The sequence below is a fragment of the Siphateles boraxobius genome, unplaced genomic scaffold (genome assembly GCF_051911475.1).
Source record: "Siphateles boraxobius isolate OS27281-9 unplaced genomic scaffold, OSU_SipBor_1 41, whole genome shotgun sequence".
Lineage (NCBI taxonomy): Eukaryota > Metazoa > Chordata > Actinopteri > Cypriniformes > Leuciscidae > Siphateles > Siphateles boraxobius.
The window spans coordinates 9,975,148-10,002,460 of NW_027509042.1; the positions used below are offsets into that span (position 1 = coordinate 9,975,148).

The window sequence follows — 27,313 nt, forward strand, 5'->3', positions numbered from 1 at the left end:
AAATTAATTTTTCCCCGTCATTCAAAGCTGTTACTCCAGTCTTCAGTGTCACATGATCCTTCATCAAATCATTTTAAAATGCTAATTTGGTGCTCAAGAAACATTTGTGGAATTTTGTGGAAACTGTGATACGCATATCTGCATATATCTGTTTATATCAGTCTTCACTATTTTTGATCAATTTGCTAAATAAAAGTATTAATTTGTTAAAAAAATAAAATAGTACTGACCCTTAACTTTTGAACGGTAGTGAACACAGTATTTCTGAATAGCGTGTTCATTTAAGACTCGCCTCTTCTATATCTTAGTGTGTTAATGTGTTGAGTGTAAACGACAACAAAAACCCAAGACAGTTGAGCAGTTTTTCTTTGAATATTTATTGACAGGCCTGCTGTACTGCATCAAACGGTAAACAGAAAAAAGTTAACAAACTGTTCACTATTAATATTATTAAAACTGTCTGAAACATGGGGAACATACTGAAAAACATGCAAACCACACTAGTTAGTATTTGATCAAATGAACAAGTGGGTTTTAAGAGAACAGTTATTTGAAATATTCCTGTCTTGTCAAAAGATTTGCCTAAAAAGCATTTGAGCTTCAAACTGTAATGAAAACTCAGCTCAAAAATATAGCTATTGAACTTCAGACAAGTATATCTACTGGGTTTCAGGTTGAAACTAACCTGTAAATATTTTCAAATATCGTCCCAAATCTAGGACGTTCACAGGATGCAGTAAAGAAGCATGCCCAAGTCTCGAAGAAGTATCAAAAGTGTGTTTGTGAATGTGGGCCTACTGTGACTCCTCAAAGAATACAGCTGGGAGAGTCACAAAATAGGTTTTCTCCAAAGGGAGGATTGCACTTTTAGGTCCAGCTATCCACTATGGTCACTTGCATCGACATATCATACACACTTATACAAATATAATACAAAAAACATCAAGCCTCCAGTACACACCCCACCACTGCAAACTTAAACTCCTAATCTGATTATGCACAAAGTCGATGCAATTACACTGAATACTGCACAGTTACAGTACATGGTAAGGTACTAGGTTGTATTCAAGTCTATAATGCAATATAATATTAAACCATATGCTTTCGCATTAATGCAGCGGATGAATGCCTTTCTGAGAGCTGAGGCGTGCACCGTAGAGGTGTACAGGTGGTCACAGAATAATGCGCTTTGGTTTTTGTTGTTTGTTTTCTGTTCTTGTAGGAATGGCATTAAGGTTTGCAACTCCTCAATATCCTTAAACCTAATTATTAGAATATTTCCCAGCATTTGTTTTGAGTCTGGGAGATGATGAGGTCAGAGGTCAAAGCGTATAGAGGGCTCGTCTAAGCCCCCAGCGCATTGCCTCTCTTATGACGCAGTCGAGGACAAGCCAGCCAATCCCCACAGCCTGACATCCGTACTTGGGCCTCCTGAATAGCGTCTGGAGTTTTAGGAGCCGTCCTGACTGAGATGTGGTCTCTTTAGTCCCTGTTTATTCTGATCTGAAATTCCACTATCTTCTTTTTTCCTTTTTAATCGGCCCACCTACAAACAGAGACAACATTTTTAGATGCTAAATTAATAGTATTTTCTTCAAACAATAAAGATGGCAATTATTAAAAGGATAGTTTGCCCAAAAATGATTTACTTGCTATCATGTTGTTACAAACAGGTATGATTTTTTCCCATGCAGAATGATCAAGGACTGTTCCAAAAATGGCACACACAAAAACACCATTAAAAAAGGTTTAATGCGAACATTAAGGGTTCTTGTTTTTCTCATTAATAATTGAGATGTGCTTAACAGGGTTTTTATTATCTAAAACTAAAACTATTAAAAACGTTTCTGTTAATTGAAATATGAAGCTGAAATATAAATACACAAATTACATTTAAAGCAGTGGTTCTCAATCAGGGGGGCTCAGCAAATTTCCAAGGGGGACACAGGATGATTTAAGTGTTTAAATTAATAGATTATTATTAATTTTTAAATTAATTTAATTATTATTAAATTAAAACAATTTATTTATATTTTTACCTCAATAACAATAATTTTATTGAAGAACACAGTTCATTGGGACGTTTTCGAGTCAAAACGTTTGAGAACCACTGATTTATAGATCTACATAAAAGGGGAAGATTCTCAGTCATTAAAGCTCCAGTAGGTAGCTTTTGTAAACAAATATTTGTTAAAACTGTCATTATGTCTTGAAAGTAGAATATGAGACAGATAATCTGTGGAAAAAATCAAGCTCCTCTGGCTCCTCCCTGTGGTCCTATTGCCATTTGCAGAAATACACCGCTCCCGGTCAGAAACAACCAATCAGAGCCAGGAGGAATGTCTTAGCAGTGTCAATCACACTCGTGTACGCGCTGATCACCCCTCTCTTGCACAGCGCGAGCGCGTACCGTCGTTCGTGACTCTCCTGTTCGAACTCGTTCATCCAAATGAACGAATCTTTTTTCGAGTCATTTCGTTCATTCAACGAACGAAATGACTCGAAAAAGATTCTTTCATTTGGATGAACAAGTTCGAACAGGATCACGAACGTGCATCACAGAACAGAGCAAGTCGAGCATTTGTGCTTATAAAACCTAAAGTTTTGTATTTATTTTTGAAATGACCGATCGTTTCGCTAGATAAGACCCTTATTCATCGTCTGGTATAGTTTAAAGCCCTTTGAAGCTGAGGAGGAGCTGTGGAGGAAGGGGGTTGGATCTGTAAGTTGTGCTTGTTCAAATTTTCAGGCTAAGTCAACATTTTCTCAAAACTCCCTACTGCAGCTTTAACTAATTAAATTTTAGTCTTTACCTCACACAAAAATATTGAAGGGCTTTGGAAGACTTGGTATGTAGCACAAAAATCATACTGCATTTATTTAGCTTTAAAGTCATCATGAAACGCATTGATTTTATGAGTTAACTTGACTAATACTTTGCCAAATGTCAATAAGCTTTACCCCAAGATTATGTCTGAGCCTCTCTGCAGAATTTGTTTTTTTGAATGAGATTAGCTTTGTCGATTACAACCAAGGGCATTGTTTATTCAAGTAAAGAATCAATCATTTCCAAATACTGCATTCATAAAATGGCAACATGAGAGAATTTGTCAAGAATAAACTTTTCCTTCTGGCTAGTGTAATACCTTAGCATCGTGTTCAGCAAACCTCTGGAACATGTTTGCATAGATCTTCTTGTCATGCTCATGGTGCTCACGAATCTTGCGCTGACAGATGGCAATCTGGCTGCGGGCAGCGCGGTTGAAGGAGTTAACTTGCAAAACTTTCCTGAAGTCCACCAGGGCCAGGCTGAACTCGTTGCGCAAAAGACGCGCTTCACCTCTCCGATATAGAGCTTTCTCATTTTCTGGGTCCAGCTCAATTACCTAGGAATGAAAACCAGTATGACACGGTAAGGGAAAAAAGAAACTGAGACACACTGAAGATGACTTTTTGTTCACTGTTATCTTACTCTACCTTGTTGCAGTTCTCCACTGTTTGAGAATACTCTCGCAAACGAAGATAGCACAAAGCCAGATTCAGATGGGCCACTAAGAGGAAAGACTGGATGGTTTCTTGCTGCTCCTTTTCTGTACCACACTCCATCTCTAACCAGTTTACAATCTGCTGGTACTGAATTACAGCATGGTTGTACAGTCCAGCCTGAATGCACAGTATAAAGAAGGATGTCAATTACCTGACTGCAGCCATCAAAACATGAACATCAGATGATCGTAGAAAGCATTTGAGCTCAAATTAAAAAAATGTACAACATCTTGAATTTTGAGTGTTTATTTAGAATAATATTGGTTATTTAGAATTATATAATATATGTATATATATATATATATATATATATATATATATATATATATATATATATATATATATAGTGCTGGTCAGAATTATTTGCCCCCTTAGTAAATATGATCAAAGATGGCTATAAAAAATAAATCTGCATTGTTTATCCTTTTGAATTTTTTTTTTAATGCAAAAATCTAACCTTTTATTTAAGTAAAATAATTGAAAGTGGGGGGGGGAATCACAATGCTTTTCTCCAAAACTCATTGGGAACAATTATTTGCCCCCTTTTACTAAATAAATTTTGTATACCATTAACAATTATTATTAGTTTTATATATTTAGTATTATAAAAGTAATTACTAAATGCAGGATGCATGTCTATAATAATATAAAAAACAACTCAGTAGGCAATAATAGCCATGTAACTATATAAAAAAGACAAAAGTGTAGACGAACCTTGAAATAGTGTGTCCCTTTTTGTTTGACTAAAACAGTACGTTCCAATTTCTCCTTAAGGTCCATTTCCCAGGATTCTTTGGCCTGAAACATGAGGAATTGTCAATGTAGTATTTTTCGGTTTTCTGTCAGTTCTGTCTATGACCATTAGAGGGCACACTTTAACTGTATTCTGGTATTTTCCACTCCTTTTTTGAAGATACGCATTCTTGAAAACTTAATTTTTAACCTGGCTAATCCTGTTTTTTATGTTCTGTATTAATCCAATAAAACTGATTAAATAATTATTTTTTTATATACTTTATACATACATTTTTTTTACAGTTCAATGCATAAAAATATATAATGCAATTAACGCAGCTTCTGGTTTTTTTTTTTTTGTAGCCCTACTGTATATGATCATTCTATCATTCATTGAGCTTTGGGATCATTCAGAAAGCTTTTACTAAATACTATGGGTCTAAAATGAAATATCTCACCTTTTCAAAGTCCTTCAGTGTCACTTCATATAGTAGTTCTGCATTTGATCCAATGTCATATTCTTTTTTACCCTCTTTGCCATAACCATACCTGAAAGCATAACACAAACTGAATTTAGATGGTGATAGTTATATTATATTATATTTTTTTATATAAACTGTATTTGCCTAACAGTATACTGTATACCAAACAAATAATCCAGCTCTTAATAAAAAATAAAATATTTAGTAAATATTAAAAAATCTGAACAGAATGGCAATTCTTACTTGGGCTTTAAGTATAATAAACAGCATTCGCCCTTTTGGATTTTCTCCATGGCCCTGTCCACTCCTAAAGGAACACCCACGTCCTCTGATTCACCCACAACAAAGGTGACATCCCGAGACTCAAATAACCGACCTCCACACCACCCTTCCAAGTGTACTAAGCCACAGAAACCAATCAGAATTGTAATCCAAATTAATATTGTATCCAAACACATTGTCTACGAATTACAACCATATTACAAATATTCACAATTCTCAGACTTACCATGGACAGTGGCCCCTTCATTAGGACTGTTATAGCCTTCACCTTTGACCTTGATTCTCTTCATGATCCCACCATCTTCTGTGATCTTCTCCCCTCTGAAGCTCAGCAGCTCGATCTAAGTGTGGGAAGTAGAACCATTTGTACTTTTAAATGTAACAAAACCAAAAGAGGCTTTTTGTGTTCTGGATCATTGTATACACCACTTTGAGACAAATATAACTGTGTGCTTCTTCAATTTCAGGCACTTTTATGTCCCAGGGGATGATTTTTAATAAAAAATACCACATTTCAACTTTTTGTTATATGAAAGTCACATAAAAAAAAAAACACTTTCTAAATATCCACAGCGCCAGAAGTATCCAGGGCTGAAGAAGAAACACCAATAATGTATTCTATACAAACTCTCCAAGATATTTTCAAAATTAATTCATGAATCCAAAGTTTATTTAAAGGTGCTCTAAGCGATGTTGGGTGACGTCACTTCTTGTTGACGTTCGAAGTATTGTCAAACAAAACGGAGGCTAGCTCGACCCTCTTCCTCAACCGCGCACTAACCCCCCAAACCCTTCTTGTCGGTTATTGGCTGGAACAGTTTGTTATGTTTTGTGGTGCGGGTTAGCCCAGTTTGCTTTTGTTTTAATTTGTGGAGCCTGGGGTGTCTGCAGAGACCGCGTTTTTATACAGTGTGTTCAGGGGACATGCAGCTAGCGGATAGTCAGGAGATGTTTGTTGTATGTGACAAAAAATGTTTTGGCCTAAAAAAGGCGTGATATCGCTTAGAGCACCTTTAAAGTGTCACTTCACCGCTGTACTTCACAGCTGGCTTTCAATAAAACTTGGCTGTGTGAAATCAAAGCTACCTGACTAGAGAAAATAGAGAAGAAAAAAAAACTTAATGCACAAGGCCAGTCCCACCAGTCTGCTGTTGGATATGCTAACCAGAGTCAAATACTGCCTTGCTTTAGTAGGAAATACTTCTTAATAAACTTTTGGTCATAATGGTGTCAACTTGTATTTTTCCCGGATGCAAGAATACAAAGAGTAAAGGTTTAGCGGAACTGAGTTACTTTCAGTTTCCAGTGAAGGATCCAGTGCGCTGTAGGCAGTGGCTAAAGGCTGCAAAGAATCTTAAATATGGAGAGAACGCCAAGACGAAAAATCAGAAGTGTTTGTAGTCTATAGTGTTTGTAGTTAGCATTTCAATCTGGATGACTACAAACAGTGTTTTATGCCAAACAGAGGGAAAAAAATGAAATAAACTGCCTCTCTGTCAGTTCTGCCCGACGCAAAATGCCGTAAAGTACAGGTAAGTAAGCTGTTGCCATAGTGTTTCATTTTTACCATAACGCTGTTTAAAAAGTATACAAAGTGTGATACATTTTTTAAGTGATAAACTTACCCTTAATAACTGTTCTGTTAAAAACCCTCTGCTGACCCCGAACTCGACAAAACAAAGCGGGTTAAAAAATCTTCGAAGTTACACTTTAAGTGTTTGATGTTCCTACCTCAAACACAAGAGTGGCATTGGGAGGAACCTTTGGTGGGCTGCCAGCTGAACCGTACGCATATTCAGGTTTACAGAGCATCAAGCACACCTCTCCTTTCTGCATGGAACACACACCAATATCCCATGCCTTGATGACCTGACCTGTGTGAATTAACCAGACACTACTTATGAATTCAATACTATTGTAAATGTTTTATAAGTAAAATGCAATAACACTTTATTTTACAGTGTCCTTGTTACACGTTACATGTAGTTACAGTAGTAATAACTATAAATTATGCATAATGCAACTAACCCTAAATCAAACCCCAATCCTAACCCTAACCCTGTAGTAAGTACATGTAGTTTAGTATTATTACTCAGTACTTAAATGTATACTTACACTGTAACACAGACACCTTAAAATAAAGTGTAAATACTTCTTATTTATATATATATATATATATATATATATATATATATATATATATCTTTGTTTTATTTATATTACTTATTGTAAATAAATATTTAATAACTTCATAATCCACAAATACTGAAAAACATTGAGTAGTGCGGTATTTTAATTTCAAAAACTGAACAAAAAATTAGTTTGTGGCTCATTTTCATGGCAAATAATTTATCTTAATATATATATGTGAAATTGTCTCTTTGGGAATGAAACAACAGATAATAAGGGAGGCACCTCACGTCTAAACAACCCCAGTAATTACACCCCTTAAACCACAAATGTCATTAAACAGGAATTTCAGCTCTGCTCTTAAGTGAGAAATGTTTAATAAAATTGAAAGATTCCATGACTGTTTCATTTAACAAACACTTATGACAGAGTACTTACAAATCATTGACATGTCAGTGTAATACAAACGATTTGCATGTGTAACTCATGCATATAAAACACAAATGAGACATTTAGATTAGATTTTCTTCTTTAATAAACATTTACAAAACGTACAAATATTTGATTTGCCGCTTTCTTAATTTACTTCAAAAAGAACTAGTACAGCCCAATTCTTGAACTTAATTTGTAGTTGTAGTTGATTTAAAGTGCAAAATAAACGCTTACTTATTTGTGTGGGACTACATTAATAATTTATATACGGTATGTTTTGTTGCTGTAACTGGCAGATGATTCTAGATGCTTTGCATGGGACTGGATAATGTTTAAATTAAGTATATTTTGTTGGTGTGGGGGGGGGGGGGTGAGATTTAACAATTTTTTATATTATTTTATGTTGATATTTAAAAAGAGTTCCTCTTATGTAGGGAAGAGTGGAGTTCTGTTTAGCAGATAGGTATATGATGAATATGTTGCTATGTTTGCGATTACACTATTGCTAGCAGTTCACCACAAGTGACTAATGTCTAATTTTATTAAGGCGTACTCAGTTAAGTTTGGGTTTCTACTGCAGGTATTTAAGTAGAATTGGCATTTTAATTTAAGGATAGCAAATCTATCAAACTCAAATGCGTGGAACTGTCCACAACTGCATTAAGTTGAGCCAAATAATTGCACGCTAAACAGTCGCCAATATTAAAAATAATGTATACGCTAATATACATATAATAGCAAAGCACATATAATGATTTATCTTATCCATTTGTCACAATAGATTTCATTCATTAAAGAATACATTTCTCTCTTGCAACAGTATTTGTTTCAATAAAAACACATTCATTTTGAATTAAAAAAATGAAATACGTAAAATAAATCTATGAAATCTATTACCTTTTCCCACATTGAAAACAAAAGGCTCCTTGCGGTCCAGACTGGAGTCAAACTTCTTTCCATTGAGGAGTCTGCCTGTGTAGTGGACAAACACCTTGTCCCCAATCATCGGCATTTCCCCCTCCACACCATGCTGTTTCACAATCTGTAGAGAAACGTATGGGAGAAAAAAGTGATCAATCCATCCTTACACTACCTCATACTTATTTTAAATTAAAGGGTTAGTTGACCCAAAAATTTAAATTCTGTCACCATTTACTCACCCTCATGTAGTTCCAAACCCATAAGTATTCTGTTCATCTTCGGAAGATATGTTTAATAAAATCTGAGAGATTTCTGTCCCTCCATTGACAGCTAAGCAAACTACCACTTTGATGCCTCTAAAAGTTAATAAAAAGATCGTAAAACAAATCCATATGAATTGAGCGGTTTAGTCCAAATTTTCATCAACGCACACATCAGTTGTGCAAAACGGAAGCTCAAGCATGTTCGCTTGACGTGCGAAAACCAATGAGGTTCATTCTCGTGTTTTATGCTTCAACAAGCATGTTTGAGCTTCAGCAAGAGGTTTGTTTTTGAGCGTCAAGCCCGGTTGGTTGAGCTTCTGATTATGTTGGCTGATCAATGTTTATATGTAAATAAAAGTCTTAATTAAATCTGTTCATCATATAAAGTGATCGTGTCTCCTCAGAAAATTTTAACTAAACCGCTCAATTCATATGGATCTCTTTGTGAACTTTTTGAAGCGTCAAACTTGTAGTTGAGTAGCAATGGAGGGACAAAGAATCGCTCAGATTTCATTTAAAATATTTTCATTTGTGTTCCGAAGAACAACATGAGGGTGAGTAAATGACGACAGAATTATCTTTTTTGGGTAAATTATCCCTGTAACACCAGATCATTCTGAATCTGATAAAAATAGCAAATTCCAATCAGATTTTAACAAACTCTCAACAGATTTATCTCAATAAAACATGCTCCTTGAATCAAAAACACAAGCACACAAAATGATCGCAATATTACTTTAGTAGACTCTGTTGTTTGAAATATGTTACATTCAACATACAGTGAGGTCTAAAAGTCCACATAGAAACTTTTCTTTAAACCTGTAAATAAAGAGAATGCTAAAGAAAATAATTTATATTTAAAAAGCACAATGTTCTTATGAACTTTCTGAATACATCCTGGATTTAACTTATATAATAACCTATAAAATATTGTTTAATGGAAAATGCAATATTATATTGCGAAAAAGTGAAAAATAAAAGTTTTTTTTTTACTAGTGGTTGCAGACATTTTGACCCCACTGTATCGTTCATGACTACAGTAAAAATACAGCAATTGTAAACTAACAGCTGAGATACAGAGTTAGTAATGACTGGATTACCTTACATACTCCACGGTCACCGTTTGGAGTGATATCTGTGCCTTGGGAGGTAAAGACAGCAGTTGGGCACTGGTTGGTGGAAAAGATATCCTCTAAAGATGACATCTCGCCACTCATACATACCCGTGTTCCCCTAAAAACAACAAACATACAATATTTGACTTTTTTATCTTAAACAAATATTATAAAGGCACTGCTATCTTCAGACAAATTCAAATGTTTGCAGTTAAATTTTCTCATATGGGGTATTTTCATACAAAAATATGTTGTAATCCTTCTTATGTGAAGCTAGCATGTTTTTTTATTTTATATCAAACCTAAAAAATCTATTTAGACATTATAACCTCTCAAAGGTTAATATAGCACAAGCTCAAATACTGTATACTGTACATGCAAATCAAATGTGAGTGTGCACATATGCTTGTATCGTTGTGTTTGTGACATTTTTCGCAAGATTGCAAGCTGTTTTTTTTCTTCCTGTGTGTGTGTGTGTGTGTGTGTGTGTGTGTGTGTGTGTGTGTGTGTGTGTGTGTGTGTGTGTGTGTGTGTGTGTGTGTGTGTGTGTGTGTGTGTGTGTGTGTGTGTGTGTGTGTGCAAGCATACGTGTATTTTATAAAGGTATTTTATTAGAGTGTACACTAAATCTTGTGAACGTGTGTGAAGAAACATTATGTTCCTTTTATTCTATGTTCCTGGAACAAGTTCAGATTCCAGAGAAGGATGTCTTGTGAGATGTATGTCAGTAAACCTAGTAAAAAGGCACGGGGAAAAAACAGAACGGAGAAGGGAACATTCAGTCCGGTCCATGTTACTTGAGGCGATGAGATACTACAATGACTCAAGGCTTTCAATCTAAGACCTTCCTTTTGTTTCTATACACAAAACACGTAAGGTTACAGGAAATGTATACATTTCAAGAAAAGTTCTATTAATGCAGAAGAGCAGATATAGCAGCATATGCCTAACTAAAGACAACAACAGAAACATCCATGTCTATTGTTTCAGGGACTTAACTTGAAAGCAGTAACTAACATATGTTTTGCATTGAAAGTATAATATATTCATCACAAATATTCACCTCACTGCATGTGAGTTTAGGGTTTATGTCTTGGAAAGGGAATATGGCAGAGTAAAAATTAAGAGTCCAGGCTATGTGACGCATCTACAAAAATAGTCTGCTACCATCCTGGCTAACAGCATTGCTGTGGAAATGTATCATTCTTTGAGCACGAGTTAGTCTAAAAACCCAAGATGAAGGCCGTGATCATGCAAGTCAACAAATACAATTGCAATTTGATTAAACAGCGCGGGAAGCCTTTTCACTGTAATTGACATACCAATTTGATGTTGTTAAACATCTAACTACAAAAAAAATGCAAAGTAAAAATGTCTCTGGTTTTGTTGGTGTGTTTTTTTTTTTTTTTTTTTGCTTTACATTTTAACAAATTTAACTAAATTCTGATCCTAAAATCTAACAACTGAGTACTTCTAAAAATCTTTCTTGGAATGAAATGTTATGAAGTTCCTCTAATAGATCTTACTTAAAAATCAGCCATAAAACGTAAAGATGATGTGCACTTGCATAAAAAGTGTGCACTTGCATGTGCACTTGCATTATCACTCATTTGATAAATCATCAGTCTATATCTCAATTCATACTGGTCTGTCATTGTCTGTTTGTCTAACTGTGTTTGTCTCTATGCCTGGCTATCTCTTCAAGCGTTTCCAGCCAACTGTCCTTAAGTCTTTCTCTCCAGTGATCGACTCATTAAAGGTGGTGTGACTTTTCTAAGCTCTTATTGGAGCTCCGTCTCAGATGTACGCAGTGTGGGGAGATTGCAACAGGCATTTCTGTTACAAAGATGAGCTTTCAGAGACAGTTGACTCATTCCATCCTTGAACATACCGTCCACATTCAAGCACACCATGCACTCACAGATTCCTAGTTAATCACCTTGTCAGACACCCAGACTCTTTCTGTACTGATGACATACACATTGTCGTAAACATCAAAATTTAATTATCTGTAGAGAATGGTGGGTTTTCAACTCTTTAAAACATCTCTGACACTGAAATCAAGGGTGTGACCCGCGTAGACAATAAAGGAAATTAATCTAACCCCGATATTCAGATGATGGTTAACTGGTCCATTCTGGACAATGGTAAATTCTAAAATCATTATATTTGGTCCTCCCACGACTAAATATGTGGTTATGACACAACAAAAAGGGATTTTCTGATGCTTGTTAAAGCCACAAGAATCAACTTGCCATTTACAATTAAAAAACTAGTTATAATCTAAACAGATTATATGAAAATAAGGTTTAAATGCATGCAGCGTAACCAAGTTCTGAGCTGTATCTTGTCAGTGATAGTAGGTATAACGGTTAGTAGGGGACATGAAATGACATAATTTATACATTTATGAAAAACTGAGTCACATCTCAAAGTAAAAAAAAGAGAGAGGTAGACAACATTTTCAATCCATAAGCATAGGTATATTTCTCATTTTCTGTCATTGTGGCTTTGATGGATTAATGAGAAAGAGACTCTGTGAAATAGTTCGCAAAAATGTGTATACAAAATAAAGAAATATGAATTCAATGAGTTCTCTCGCACCAGAATTGAAAAGTGGTGCTTCCTCTCAGTTAGCTCCATACATCTTAGACGCAACTACAGGCTGCTAAACATATTGTAATATGCAAATTAAATGATAGCTACAGTTTTCTTTCCAGTATTAGTATTTATCAATTAATTTTATTTTTACAATATAAGGCCACAAGGCGATATTTTACTAAAAGCATACCACAATGAGAAAACAGGCTTTTTCTATAGTTGGCTAGTCACCATAGAAAGCTGTCTTAAGTATAAAAAATTTAGTCAATGTGATGGATAAAGAAACAAAACAATCATGAAATCTAGACTTACAATATTTCTCTTTTGTTGCCCGTTCCTCTCATGTGTTTGACCATATATCCGTCCGTATGCAACTTCAGTCTTACCGGCGAATACAACCTGTGCCTAGCGGCTAAAAGAGGAATAAGACCGCCCTCTCAGCGCGAGAGTACTAGATGTTCTACCGACAGTGCTTTACACTTCTCCACACCAATAATCAACACGATACGCCTATACGAGACATTTGGACAGGGGAAATGAAATGAGACTACAGGAGGAGGAGTAAACGCGGGGGGGAGGGCAATGTAGTGTAAAAATTAAGGGCAGGCCTTGGAAACTGTCCACAAAGTAACACAATGTTCCGGCTGTACTGTAGCTCGCGCTGATGAGAACACAGTGTCCTAGTAGACACCCTGACCCGTAACCCGTTGTGTGCTGACTGAACAGCTCAAGTTGGGAACAGCATGTACAACCACACAGTCAGAGCACAGCGATACGCGGAAAGAACAACACGACTATATTATTTTTAAAAACGTGGAGGTTTAAAGTGATATGATGCATTGCAAAAAAAAAAAAAAAAAAAAAAAAAGAAGAAGAAGAAGAAGAAGAAGAAGAAGAAGAAGAAGAAGAAAGAAAGAAAAAGATTACGTTAAAATTGACAGCTGAAATAAATTTACTGGGAAAATACAATCGAAGACGTTTACTGGATGGCATTTTGCTCTCCGTATATTTTACAATTACCATAATAATATAGGTGATGATGAAAAAACACATGATAAATTAATGTTCATCTAAATGGTTTCCATTAATCATGCCTAAACACCATCAGGGTAACACATAATACTAAAATAACACTATAAGCCTAAACATTAATAGCTTTAATTCCCTGTTTTTTGTTTTGTTTTGTTTTTTTACATAACTGGTTACCAAAATCAAACTTTATTATTTAAATGAAATATAATCAAATGTTATGCCTTGTGCAGGGATCTCTGGGAATGTCCTTTTACTTTCATTTTTAAGGAAACTTGTTTGTTTGTTTGTTTGTTTGTTTGTTTGTTTGTTTGTTTGTTTTTAAACATAATTTTAACAATACTGTAAATGTTAACCATGCCTTGTTTTGTTGAATGTAATATAGATTTTCACATCATATTTTCACATTTTAATGTCATTTTCAAATCATTAAGTAATATGCCTACTTTTGACTTCCACACATTATACACTCTAAAAAATGCTGGGTTGTTTTAATCAATTTTGGGTCAAATATGGACAAACTCAAACATTGGGTTAAAAATGTAATTTAAAAATTTAACCCAATGGCTGGGTTGGTCCATGTTTGACCCAAAATTGGGTTAAAACAACCCAACATTTTTTAGAGTGTAGTTTACAGTAAAATTACATTTATTGTCCACTAAATAAATATATTTCACTTTGTATTGTAAGGTAACATTAACACGTTTTACTGAAGAATATTTGTTTTGATTTTTGTTTAAAGTCAAAACAAATTCCTAAACTGTGTAAAGAAATGTTTTTCTGTTTAAGATGATACATTAGCTATTGTAGGCCAGACAGTTGTAACATTGGACATTTAAAGCTATGCAGTATCTTCAATAAATTATATTTGGATTTCATTTCTACACAGAATGATTAAATGTAAATTATAATTAATGTAAAGAGTAAAGAGTTTAAATCAAATCCAGCCTTTTAAAGTTAGTATGCCAAATGTTGAATAACAGCAGCACTGGGCAACATGTTACCTGCCTCAAAAACCTCTCAGTCTGGAACTGTAACAAAATGTTCCCGATTCATTCACCAGAGCAACAAGAGGTGTCAGCAGGAACACAATGACATATGTGATTGTCTGCATTTAAAGGGATTTATTTCCCTTTTCAAGCCTGATTTTTTTAAAACAATTATTTCAGATGGATAGTTAATCCAGAAACATGATGTGAGTGTCAAAACAGATGGGCTCTGATTATTAAAGATTCTCTCCAGATATGTTAATCCATTCCAGAGAAATGCTATTTAGCTCATTTATTTGATTGATTTGTAATATTTAGAATACATACATTGTTGAATGTGTCAAAAATGTAATGAATTAAAATCACAGATCTCTAATATTATGTCAGCAGACCTTTAGCTTTTCTAGGATTATTAAAGTATTTAAGCATGGAAAAGAGTAGAACAAAATGCTGCGTCCGTTTGGTATCTTAGCAGCAGGGATCTGCGACAGAGCTTATAATGTGAAACTGCTCAGTACGGATGGCACAAGAAAACAAGTGGAGGGTTTTCAAGGATAAGGATTCAGACCAATATGTCACGCTGCCAACAAGGTCTAAGTGGGGACACTCCATGTAAACTTGTTTGACCTTTTTCCTGTTCGTGTTCAGTGATCATATCTAGCAGATCAAAAACACTCTGTTATAATTATATTCATCATCAGCATTTTTTCCCTCACGATTCTGACATGAAAATTAAATGTTAAAAAAAACCTCTTGTTTTACCGTTATGTTTTCAATATAGCCTACTGGCATTTGGTGATTAAAAAAATAACATTCTTGACTAAAGAATTTGTGGTGATTCAGAATATGATTAAGGTTTTCTTCTGTCAGAGGTAAACAGCCCGTTGTGGTTTCATTTGCATAGAAAATATTACATGAAAAGATGAAATGAAAATAGTGGTGAATTTGTAAATACTTTACAAGCAATATTTTTAGCTAGAGATTTAGATCTATTAAAACCTCTGTAGCTTGTGGTTTATTAACCACTGAATAGAATTTTGACTCATCCCCACTCCGTAAAAAAGAACAAAAAAATGCATTTTACAGAGCAATTAAGGAATTAATGAATAGTGCTGGCCCATCACAACCAATTACTTCATTCCTGGTATGTTTGCATTAACCATATTTAATTTATTAGCATAGTTGAAAGATTGGAGATGATTAAAAAAATTGAATTATTCTATCATATCCTATTTTGTATGTGTGTTACGAGTTGGTTTGACTTTATAATCCAGATTCAAAGAGGCTTGATGCAGATGAACGATTCAATCACATTTAATGAATATGAGGAACCAAACAAGTAGCAAAAAATGTCAACACAAAACAAAGAACAGGAGATAACTGAGTAAATACACAGGATGATGAGGAACAGGTAAGACACTAATCAATGAATAACTAAGGTAACCAAGGAAACAGGAGCTAAACACACAGGAACTGAACACAGACAATACAAGACAAAAGAATATCAAAATAAAAGTTCATGAAAAAGGACAGGGGAATTGTGACAATGTGAGATTTAAATTAGCTACTAAATAATTAGTGCGTCAAATAAATCAAAGTACAAAATGTTGTAATATCAGAGACATCCACAATTTGTGGATGCTAAAGTGGTAGCATGTCCAAAAAAATGTATTCTGTTCTATATGTATACTACACTTGTCCATTATCTGCAGTGCACATTTCAGTAGTAATATTCCAAACATGTAAAGTGACAGATTTTAGGGTATTAGTTTCAGTTCAATTAAATAAACATCGGGTGTGTCGTGTACATCATTAAACTAAAAAAACTTTTACTTTTAAATATTTAAGTAGGCCTGCAGTTAAACTTGGATCATTTTTGATTAGATACTCTGACTTTAAATTGAGCATCACATTTTCACAAACCCTATACTTTCATAAGTACAACTTCTCTGTTCTTTTTCCACCCCTTGCTGAATGTAACCTATTATTACACCACGCTGATTTGGATGTGTATAGAGAGAATATCAATAATCTGCACTGTGATGTAAAACAATCAAGAGGTCCCATGATTATTTGGCAAATGTAGGCTATAAATAAAATACATTATAATTGCACAAATGAACGTTTGTTCAAATAATTTCTATATATAATCTACAAATCACGTAAGATATGACCAAATTTAACAAAGTTAGGCTATAGCCTACTACACTTTTAGCAGTTACACACATGAGGCATATGGGTCCACAGCCTAAGCAAAAATAGGCTACAAATGTTAACATTAAACAACATAGTTCATAGTGATTAGTGATTATAGGAGATTGACCTTGTCGTCAAACAATGTCGTTTTTTTTTTTTTTTTTGGTAACAGTCAAGAGAATAGTCCTGTCCGTTTATCCCCTGGATTCTCAGATCAATAGGTCCGCGCGTCAAGAACTAAATGTTCTAGTTCACAGTGACACGTGCGGTGGAGACCCTGGTGGAGACTCTGACTGACTCATCTGCGCAACGGAAGTAAGAAATGGTACTAAACTTGACAAACCTGGTTGACAAACGCGTCGTCTATTTTCAGCCTACAACTACATTTAATACAAACGTCTGGGAAGTGGAATTAACAGTGCATGTGTCACTGCCTTTATTCGCCCGAATGCATAGACCTGGTCATAGGAAAAGGCGAGAGGTAATAATCTATACCCTTCCATGTACCGGAATTATAAAGGAACTTTGAGAAAATAAAGGAAATTTTTGTATAACTTAGAAATATGATGTATTTCATTAAGACGTTGGGTAAGAATGTGCTTAAGAATGCATTTGCGAGCTGTAAGAATCATAGTTTTATGCAAGCTTGCTGTTGTCGTGACAACGTGTCTTGTCTTCTGCAGAGTGAGTCTTATCTTTTCTTTTAGAACATTCTCTTTATAAGTTTTCTACACAGAAAAATTCCTACAAAATTCACTTTGCATGTACAATGTGCAATAATATCCTTCAATATGTAAACAAATTATATTTTGACACATTTATATTAATGGTACATTTAGGGGGGTAAAAATATTTTTTTCTGGGGGGGGGGGGTGTTGTGGGGTTAGGGTTCAATTATTGCTGTCTTATTAAAATAATTAATAAAAAGTGTTTTTTTTCCAATTGTGATAACATTATAAATTACAGATATTCCTCCAATGAATTCTGTAAAAACAGTGAGTCCATCCGAGAGATTGGACTCACTTGGAAATTATGAAACAAATACGTTATCTTTACACAGCTGAGTTAAGGGTGCTCTGTGCCTGCTCAAAATTCTGTGTAAAGACGCAATGCAGAATAAAAGCCAGACTAAATTATGCCTGCTCTGACACATCTCAGCCCCTTGTATTATGCAGTTAAAATTGTTGTGTAAATGCGTTTATGCCACTTCTAGGCAGCATTAAACAGTCTGTAAAGACACCTAATTGACACTTCAGAGGCGCTTCTGTGCCACCTTTGCAGTGTAAATTTGCCATGATGGATTATAATATAGGTGACTATTAAAGAGCCCAACAGACCAGAAAGTAAAAATCCCATTAATTTTCTGCATTAAATAAAAAACTTTTAATCAAACCTTATAAACTTTTTGAGACAGACTCAGAGATTAAGCCACAAATGTGATTTCCACTTTATTTAAAATAAAAAAAAGATGTTTAATTGCCAAATATCCGGTGAAGAACTTTACTTTACATAATCCTGTAGAGCGATCCACCAATCGGATAAGTTGTTGTTAGTATGGATATAGAAATGTAATTATTGGCAAAAGAGCTCAACAGCGACCACCCACTCCCATAAAGCATTGCAAATCTGAATGGCGCTCTCAAACTTGTATACTGCAGTACATACTGCCTTCTGGTTTAAAAAAAATAGTAAGGTTACACAGACATTGTTTAATTTGTTAAATGTCTAGAAATAGCTTGTTAAATTTCTAGAAATTAGTCTAAATACAGATTTGTCACAGCTGATATTACTTGTTCATTTGTCTCACTGGAAATGTAAAGTCAAGCCAGTGTGTTGCATTGTGGGATACAGTATACTGCAGTGTGCTCTTTGTATTGCACATTTTGATAAATGTAGTAGGTCATCTGGGTATTCCATGAATCTAAAAGTGCTGCGTGCAAAGTATGCTCTTCCGAACATAGGCCATAACCTCCATCCACAAAAAAACCTGCCCTCCAATATTATGTCAGAAAATCAAATAAATGTCGGGCGGAAAGCACTTCAAAGTTGTCTGGCTATGTGATAACAGACAAATGTTTTCATTCAGGACCCCTTTTTCAGTTTGCGGCAATCTAAACAATATTTTACTGCACTAATAAAGGGAAAAATACTTGCAGGAACTAAGACGAGTGAGAAAGTTGGCACTTGCTGTTTTGCAATATATAAGGCTATATGTAAGGCTATAAGGCTATTTGCAGACAAAATTGTGAACAGTCTATCAGTGTAATTAAATGTTAGATTTTTAAATTGAATCTTAAATCTGTTAAAAAGTTTTCCAAAACACCTCATTTGCACCTCTTTAGTCTTATGTTTAGTTCTTTTTTCAAACAAATACTTCCACTGAAATGCACAGAAGTATTTTCTATCTGTAAGATGTATGAACTTTGGATTAAATGTAGCCTATTAAAAATAAGCTTTCCTTTAAATCCAGGAAATTTAGTACCAGTGTCATTTCATTGTATGTGAGTACAAGTAATTTATTAACATTTAAGCAAAGCCAAACCAAAGGTGTGGTGTGTGTGTGTGTGTGTGTGTGTGTGTGTGTGTGTGTGTGTGTGTGTGTGTGTGTGTGTGTGTGTGTGTGTGTGTGTGTGTGTGTGTGTGTGTGTGTGTGTGTGTGTGTGTGTGTGTGTGTGCTTTAGTCTGTATGTATATCTTGCTTTTATGGAGAGTGAAAGGGAGGGTTCATGAGAGGCTAACCAGTCATCAGGAAGAAAAACAGAACAGAATGTGCAGTACTAATCTGGGCGGAAAAAAACATTCTGTGCCGTGTGTGGTAACAGACCAATTCACATTGTCTTGCAGACAAATATACATGTAACATAATAATGAGGAAAATATATGTTTGTTTCTCAATGGGATGCTCTTTTCTCTCTTTCGAAATGATGTAAGTATACAACAATAAATATAAATGACAAAACCCCAGAAGAGTTGGAGTATGGAAAGGGTGAGGTAGAAGTAAACATACATTCATACTTACTGACCTGCCTGTGCCTAGTGAGACAAAAATAAAGGTAGGCAGCGTAATGCTCTTTATTTGAATAAGAGGCAGCCGTGTTGCATAACTCCCCTGGTGTTTACTTAATTCAAAACAAAGGCTGAACTATTGCCCCCAAGATTTCGCCTAAATAAGTTGTTGAGGATCTGACACACGTATGACCCCATATTTTGCTAATTAAAGGGTCATAATATTACAGCTCATACCACCAAAATAACATACAAATTAATAATAATGTGTGTGTGTGTGTACTTGTATATATATATATATCAAAATAACATACAAATTAATAATATGTGTGTGTGTGTGTGTATATATATATTATATATATATATATATTTTTTTTTTTCCAATTCAACCCAAGGTCCATGCAGCGAACCTGAGGAGGCTATATGTGAAACGCTTTGTTCGCTCGGAACAAAAGTCAATAGTGTGGGATAGAGTGTTCTTATATATATATATATATATATATATATATATATATATATATATATATATATATATATCATAATTAATCGATTGGACAGCACTAGTCTATCTATATTTATTATATATATATATAGATATATACATGTAATTTTATTTATTTTTAATATAAATATATTATATAAAACAATATAGAACTATATATATATATATAGGCATATATACATACACATTTTATAAATTTATGAAAATATTTAAATAATTAGTAAATGTAATCAACTAATAAAAACAATGTTGTGTATTCTGCTGATTAGACCTGAAATAATTCATTCATTATCCAAGGGAAGAAAACGTACGTTGTGGTAGGCTATTTATAACTGTGCTGGACCTATTCGTCAACATTCATCCTTAGACACTTCCATGTTGCATTTAAATATTGTTATCTCTTGTGTGTGATGGCTGTTTAAAGAGAAGAAATGTAGCGGTCTCCCATATTTCTTTAGGCATGAGAGCTTTTCACTTGACATCCGTGTTGATGAAGAGACCGGAAGTGCTTCACATGATTTGCTCGCGAGGGCCTGTGGTTGCTATTAGCGCGCGTTAGCAACGAGGTGTTTAGTGGCAGTGGCGCGTTCTCGATTTCGCTAACGCAAACAAAGCAGATTTACCGGTAAGAAAACGAAACCTCAATTATTAACTTACCTCGAATAAATGTATAATGTGCGTATAACTTATAATGTAGTCGGGTTTGCTCATTTACGTCAGTATGATATGCTGTTATTGTTTTAATGTCGTGTGTAACGTTAGGCCTGTAACTTAAACGCGTATGTTAGCCTTTTAGCTTGGTAACTTACATGAATGTAATGTGTAACAAATCTGCTTGCTTTAAATTGAACTAGACTTTGAATGTTAAAACACTGGCTCCCTTCAAACAGTTTTACTATCGTTTGTATTTTTCCTTAAAAGCCGCTTTTAATTAGCTTCATAACTCCAGTGAGTGATCCAGTGTTGTATGCTAGTGTTTTCATTGTTTCCAAATTTACAGCCTCTTTAGTTACAATTATTATGATTGTGCATATTAAAAGTAACAGTTGATACTTGTATCCTCCAGTTTTTATTGCGTATTCATAGTATCGGTGCTATGGTCTTATTTCTTGCAGTTTTTTTAGGTGTGGAGTTGAGTTCGGAATTGGTGAAGAGATGGGAGGTAACTTACGTCTTGATTACATTTTTCTAACATCCAACCTAGCTTTGAGCCATTTTAATGTTCTTTAAAAAAAGGTGGGATAGACGTATGACAACTAATAATACAGAACATAGAAATTACTTAACTAAACCCTTTTCCCTCCACAGACCCTTCCCTTAGCCGTGATTGTCCACTGGATTGTAAGGTCTACGTTGGTAATTTGGGCAACACTGGTAACAAGACTGAGCTGGAGAGAGCATTTGGCTATTATGGTCCACTGAGGAGCGTATGGGTGGCCAGAAATCCTCCCGGCTTTGCTTTTGTGGAGTTTGAGGACGCCAGGGATGCGGCTGATGCTGTGAGGGAACTTGACGGAAGGTAAGATTATCTGTTTAAACTCAGGAACAAAGTCCTCTGGAACAGACAAAAGATTAGATTCCTGCTGATTAGATTATACTGATCAAAGGGATAGTTCACCCAAAAATTATAATTTTATCACCTCCAGTTGTTCCAAACATGTATGAGTTTCTTTCTTCTGTTGAACACAGAAGATATTTTAAAGAATGTTGGTAACCAGACAGTTGACGGTAGCCGTTGACTTTCATAGTAGAAAAAAATATGGAAGTCAATGGCTACTATCAACTGTCTGTTTACCAACATTCTTTAAAAAAACATATTTTTAGTTTTACGGAAGAAAGAAAGATGGTGAGTAAATGAGACTTTTCATTTTTGGATGAACTATCCCTTTAAGGAAAGGATTAAACAATTGTATTATGTGTTTGAAAACGGACACACATGTATATAGATGTAACGATTATCATTAACTAAGGCTAAAACCATCTTTTGTACTTGTTGAAATAAAAATAAACTAATTAAAATAAAATAAAAATATTTCAGCTAGTTTCCAAGGGAACATTTCTCATTTTTGTTTAGCTTAAGTCCGTTTTTCATTTATTTTCAAGTACTACAATAACCAAACCTAAAACTACACATATTATAGAAAACATTAAAAATGACAAACACACAACGAAATGACTCAAACTAAAATGAAAAAGTATATAAAATATATACTTTACATAAACAATTATATTTTTAATATTTGTAATCAGATTTTTGTATCATTGATACGAAAATATAAAAAAATTCACCAATATAACAGCTAATTTCTATTTATTGCTTTTTCTCAGTGGTTGGACTGCATGATCTTGAAATATGTGACATGTTTTGTCCGCAAAGTATTTTTATAACCCTATGTTTGTCGTCTTCAGAACAATATGTGGTTGTCGGGTGCGAGTTGAAATGTCCAGTGGTGAAAAACGATCAAGGTATCGAGGACCACCCCCTTCTTGGAATCGCCGCCCACGTGATGATTCTAGACGGCGCAGCCCACCTGCTAGACGCCGGTACAGTTTTTATCTTGTCTTGATCACCTTGAGCTCAACTTTGACTAAACCCATTCACCTCAAGCTTAGTTATGGGCAGAATGATGAGCCTAGGTGTGGAGACTGACAAACCAGCATCTTTATAAATTTGGGAGAGTTTTTCAAAACCTTCCCCTTGCTATGCTTGCCCTGATAAGTTTTCAACGGTTTTTTTGGTTAACCAATGCTTCATTCCCCCTAGCTGATGTCCATTGTTCTAAATGACTGCATTGAGTTTTTGATCAGGGATATTCATTTACTTAAATTGTAGTCTTTCCTGGAATATTATTTTTCCCTATTTATACGATTTTTCCGTTCCTGAAAAGTAGGACACACATGAATTGCTTAAATCTGAGGGATTACATTGCTGGGCTGGTTACATTATGGTGATTGAAATCGCGAAATAGCCTTGAACAAATACTAAATAAACTGCAAAAGTTATGTTTTCTAACCCCATTTAAAAAATGCACGGACTGATTCTGAAAGCGCTGCATGAGCTCGCGGCACCATCTGCGAGACACCCGTAGCATGTTAGCTGGGGGTTCAAAGCGTCAAATGCAAGTATAAATGATGGCAGTTGCCTGGTAACCTTTTTTTAAAAGATTTTTGACAATGCATGGCTGTGAGAATGTGATATGGCTTAAAGCAATCATCAAACCACAGCGGTTGTGCTGCATGTTTCAGAGTAAAGCCAAAGCACGACACTGTGTTTCGATTCACATTAAATGCTATTTTGCAATTTAAGGCAACCTACGCCAACCATCTTCTCAAATTTTAATGAGAATCGTTTATAAATCTGTTGTCTACAAAGAGAAGCGTTAAGTTTTCCTGCGGGTTTTCCTTCAAAATAAAAGCTCAATGGTTTAACATTTGAAAGCCAAACAATTAGGGCCACACTAAATGTTAGTATTAATTTTCTGTTGTGCTGTAAAATAAAATAATAATAATTAAAATTGTATTAATATTTTTATTGTAACATTGTACTATAATATAATAATATTATTAATAAATAGTTTGTTCTTATTTTACAGTGCAATAGTATGTATTATTGCAATAGTAAGATATTTCTTTATTCTTTTGATAGAAAATAATAATAATAATAATTGCTGTGGGGGTCTGGGCCCGGTTGCATGAAATCCCTTAAGTTAAGAAAACTTTATACCAAAATTATAGGGTTGAGGGTACCCTTAGTGAAACATGGGTTGGAGGAAAAAAATAAGGGTCCACTTAAGAAACATTAAGGCTGTCATAAATTATTTCCCTTAATTACTTAAGTGTTCCCTTAAGTTCTAGTATGCATTGCAACAAAGTCCTTAGTAATCATTTCTCCTTAGTGATCATTTCACCTTAAAAAAAATGAAGGGACCAAAACAGGATAGTTTTTTTGTCTTTGGTCCAGTTTGGTTTAGATTGCTAGTACTTTAAAGCGGTTTCGTGTCACGGCTAAGACACTGGACGCATCATTCTGTACTTTCGTGATTCAGTTCAAGGCGGTTAAATCAGTCAATTGAATAACTATACTGACAAACTGGTGTCGATGCGTGGGTAAAGTAACAAGTAGGTGGACAAATATAATATAATTAAATGGAAAACTATGTGATTGGCAGGGCAGGATTTAGAGCATCCACCGGTGACGTAGCTGGACACCGCCTGTGTGCGTACACTCATAGAAACAATGTGTTCAAATTTTAGGATGCTCTGTGTTGTCCATCACACCCCTTTTAATAATCTTCATAACATATTGTAATTGTAGCTGTATAGTTTATTAAATTTTAAAAAGTCTGTTTGGTTCTGTTTATATTGGAAAATTTTGTAACTAGCAACCGCTTCTCTATTGCCAGAAACTATCATAAAATGCTTAATGTAAACACTTAGAGAAGGGTAATGGTTAAAGCCCAAAGTATACACTGTCCATGTGACATATTTTTTGTCATCAGGAGGGACATCCATGCACACGGTCAACGTGCTGCCCAATTTTTGTGTCCGCATTGACAGTGCGTCTACAACAGTGCGGGTGTGAGGAACTTGAGTCCACTAACAAAGTTTGGCACTCGCACTCTTTTCCGCACTCACAGCCAAAAGAGTATACTTTAAAAAGCTCACACACTCAGTTGTGCGCGACTCGGAGTAGAACGTGGAAAAGGAAGTATACCCGGGTCTTAAGACATTTGTTGCAACGCACTTAAAGAAATCCCTTGCCTCAGGGATTTTTTCCCCCTTTAAGTCAAACCACTTAAGAGGTTTCATGCAACCGGGCCCAGGTGTTCCTTCTTTTTTGTCTTTAGTTGATCACATGACTTATTTCCAAAGAATCTTCTCATTGTTTGGGTTTTATGTCATTTTTCTATTTATATTAATGAAGCTGACCACCCCACCCCCCCTTTCAGAGACATCACCAAGCCTCTACTCATCTACCTCTGAGTCAGTCAACTAGCCCTCTTTCAACATCATGTGACCAGCGTACACCAATCAGCTCACATGATCCAAGCATGGCCACCAGCCCATTGGTTCCTGAGCATGCCTCTCTCAGGCTCCTTCACCTCCTCCAACGTTAACCTGATCGGCAAAACCAACCACGCCACAATTACTACCAATCAACGGGTCTTATGCCCCTCCCCAAATGTCTACATGACAACATATCCTCAGCAGTCCTCATCTAACTGACATCTTCAGCCACTACTGTATAGCTGTTAACATCTAGCAACCATCTGGCAAAATCTCCCCGCAAATTACGCCCTCCTGATCAGCACTCCGCTTCACTGCATCATAACTAGCTTGTTGAAAACAGAATAGTAAGTTAATGCCTTTTCCTCCCACTTAATAACATTGAATTGTTTATTTGGTGGTTTTGAGGTATGACCTTTTTTTTATGGTAACTTGTATTTTACAATATCCAAAGAGTGAGTTTCTCCCCTTCGAAACAGTACATTTATATCCCTCTGTTTTAGCAGTTTTCATACTGAAACCTTTTTGGTCAGTGCACAAAGGTTTGGCAAATAAAAGGCTGATCTGGAACTGCCGCTTCTGATAGTTAGTTGATTTAAAAATTGATTCACCCATAATGGGTTTCCTAAAACCTTCACTGAAAGCAGATTATCTGTTCTGGAAAAAAACTACAATTGTCATTGCGTGGCGCTTCATATGTCATGAATATTTTTGACCATATTGACCCATGACTTGTCAGTATTTCTTGCATCTATGTCTAGGTCTCCCAGGAGGCAGAGCTTTAGCCGCAGTCGGAGCAGGTGAGCTACTTGAATGTTTTCAAAATCATACAGAAGTATTGACATCACCATAACCATTTTCATGACATCACTTATATTTATGGCTATTGTTATGGATATAGCTCTGTAACTTTGCCCTCCATCTTGTCTCATTTCTGCAATTCTTTAGCAATGTGAGTAATTATGCCGAACACCCATTCAAGTGTATTTACTTGTTTATAGGTCCCTTTCCAGAGAGAGGAGAAGAGAGAGGTCTTTATCTAATGATAGAAACTATAAACCCTCAAGGTCTTTCTCAAGATCACGCAGGTAGGTTTATACTTAAGTAGTTGTGTAGTAACATAGCTGGAGTATTATGCTCATTTAATTTGTCTTGTTTCTTTTCTTTTCAGTCGTTCACGATCCAATGGTCGGAAGTGAGAATTTTACAAGTCCAGCCTTGTCAGAGAAAGCATGTCTGTGCGTTCCTCCTCAACAGACTAGGATGATGGGAAGCAATGGATTTTTTTTTTTTTTTTTTTTTTTTGGCCCCAAAGTCTTTTTAAAATGTGTTTTCCCTATAGCATTCTGAGGATCCTTTTTTACTTAAGATATCTGTGCTTAATGGGTAGCAATGGTTTCATCCTGCCTAAATGCCGGGAATGTAATTTTATGCTGTCTGGGCAGTGAAAGGTTCTTAATGGAGTAACTCATGTCTGTTGATCATTTGAAACCAATTTTGTATGCTTTTTTTTGTTTGTACTTCCATTAAAAAAAAGTTCCTTATGAATTCACTACATGACTTCTCTTTGCTCACAATATCATGAACTAGCTATTACATTTTTACAGCATGTATTAATCCAGTTTATTATAATTTCCGCATGTACGAATGAATTTTATCAACAATGAATAATAGATTTATGAATGAAGACTAACCTATAATGCTGCAATAATAGTTAATATGCAATGCATTAATGTTAAGTAATTTAACCTTATTGTAAATACTTTTTTTGAAGAACAACCCAGAAGGGTATTTCAAGGTAAAAAATAAAATGCCGCTTAATACGAACATTTTCCTTTTAATGTATCATAGTATTTAGAGTTTTAAATGGTAAGGTTAATGGGTTGCTTTAGTGAGCTTTAAAATATGCGCTGGAGAGCCAGCAGAGTGTTGCGCTGTTTGTTTTGGACATGCTTGCAAAATGTTTGAGAAATGACAATATATGGTACTGTTAACACAATTTTTTTTTTAATCTATATATAACAATATTAATGGTTCAATGTGCAATCAAATTTTGAAGGACAAAAACTTGTCTGAG

At 35.0% G+C, this 27,313-nt stretch overlaps 2 protein-coding genes across 5 annotated transcripts; one reads left to right on the plus strand and one right to left on the minus strand.

Moving 5' to 3' along the window:
• Window positions 1-361: 361 nt before the first annotated feature.
• On the minus strand, window positions 362-13,278 carry fkbp5 (FKBP prolyl isomerase 5). Its single transcript, XM_077198208.1, has 11 exons — window positions 12,820-13,278; window positions 9,892-10,024; window positions 8,505-8,649; window positions 6,777-6,919; window positions 5,272-5,386; window positions 5,007-5,163; window positions 4,740-4,830; window positions 4,261-4,344; window positions 3,478-3,663; window positions 3,147-3,386; window positions 362-1,546 (listed from the first exon to the last, which is right to left on the minus strand). The coding sequence occupies exons 1-11, from the start codon at window positions 12,861-12,863 to the stop codon at window positions 1,451-1,453; spliced, it is 1,434 nt and encodes a 477-aa protein (XP_077054323.1). The 5' UTR covers window positions 12,864-13,278; the 3' UTR covers window positions 362-1,450.
• Window positions 13,279-16,972: 3,694 nt separating this feature from the next.
• Window positions 16,973-26,788, plus strand: srsf3a (serine and arginine rich splicing factor 3a). 4 transcript variants are annotated; one of them, XM_077198215.1, is made up of 7 exons: window positions 16,973-17,036; window positions 21,354-21,391; window positions 21,538-21,748; window positions 22,639-22,773; window positions 25,998-26,036; window positions 26,238-26,324; window positions 26,408-26,788. In XM_077198215.1, exons 2-7 carry the CDS (start codon window positions 21,385-21,387, stop codon window positions 26,433-26,435), a joined length of 507 nt encoding a protein of 168 aa, XP_077054330.1. In that variant the 5' UTR covers window positions 16,973-17,036; window positions 21,354-21,384; the 3' UTR covers window positions 26,436-26,788. The 4 variants fall into 4 exon arrangements, with proteins under 4 accessions (XP_077054330.1, XP_077054328.1, XP_077054327.1 ...); XM_077198213.1 differs by having other exon boundaries at window positions 16,976-17,036; window positions 21,345-21,391; XM_077198212.1 differs by lacking the exon at window positions 16,973-17,036 and adding an exon at window positions 20,688-20,854 and having other exon boundaries at window positions 21,345-21,391.
• The last annotated feature ends 525 nt before the right edge of the window (window positions 26,789-27,313 follow it).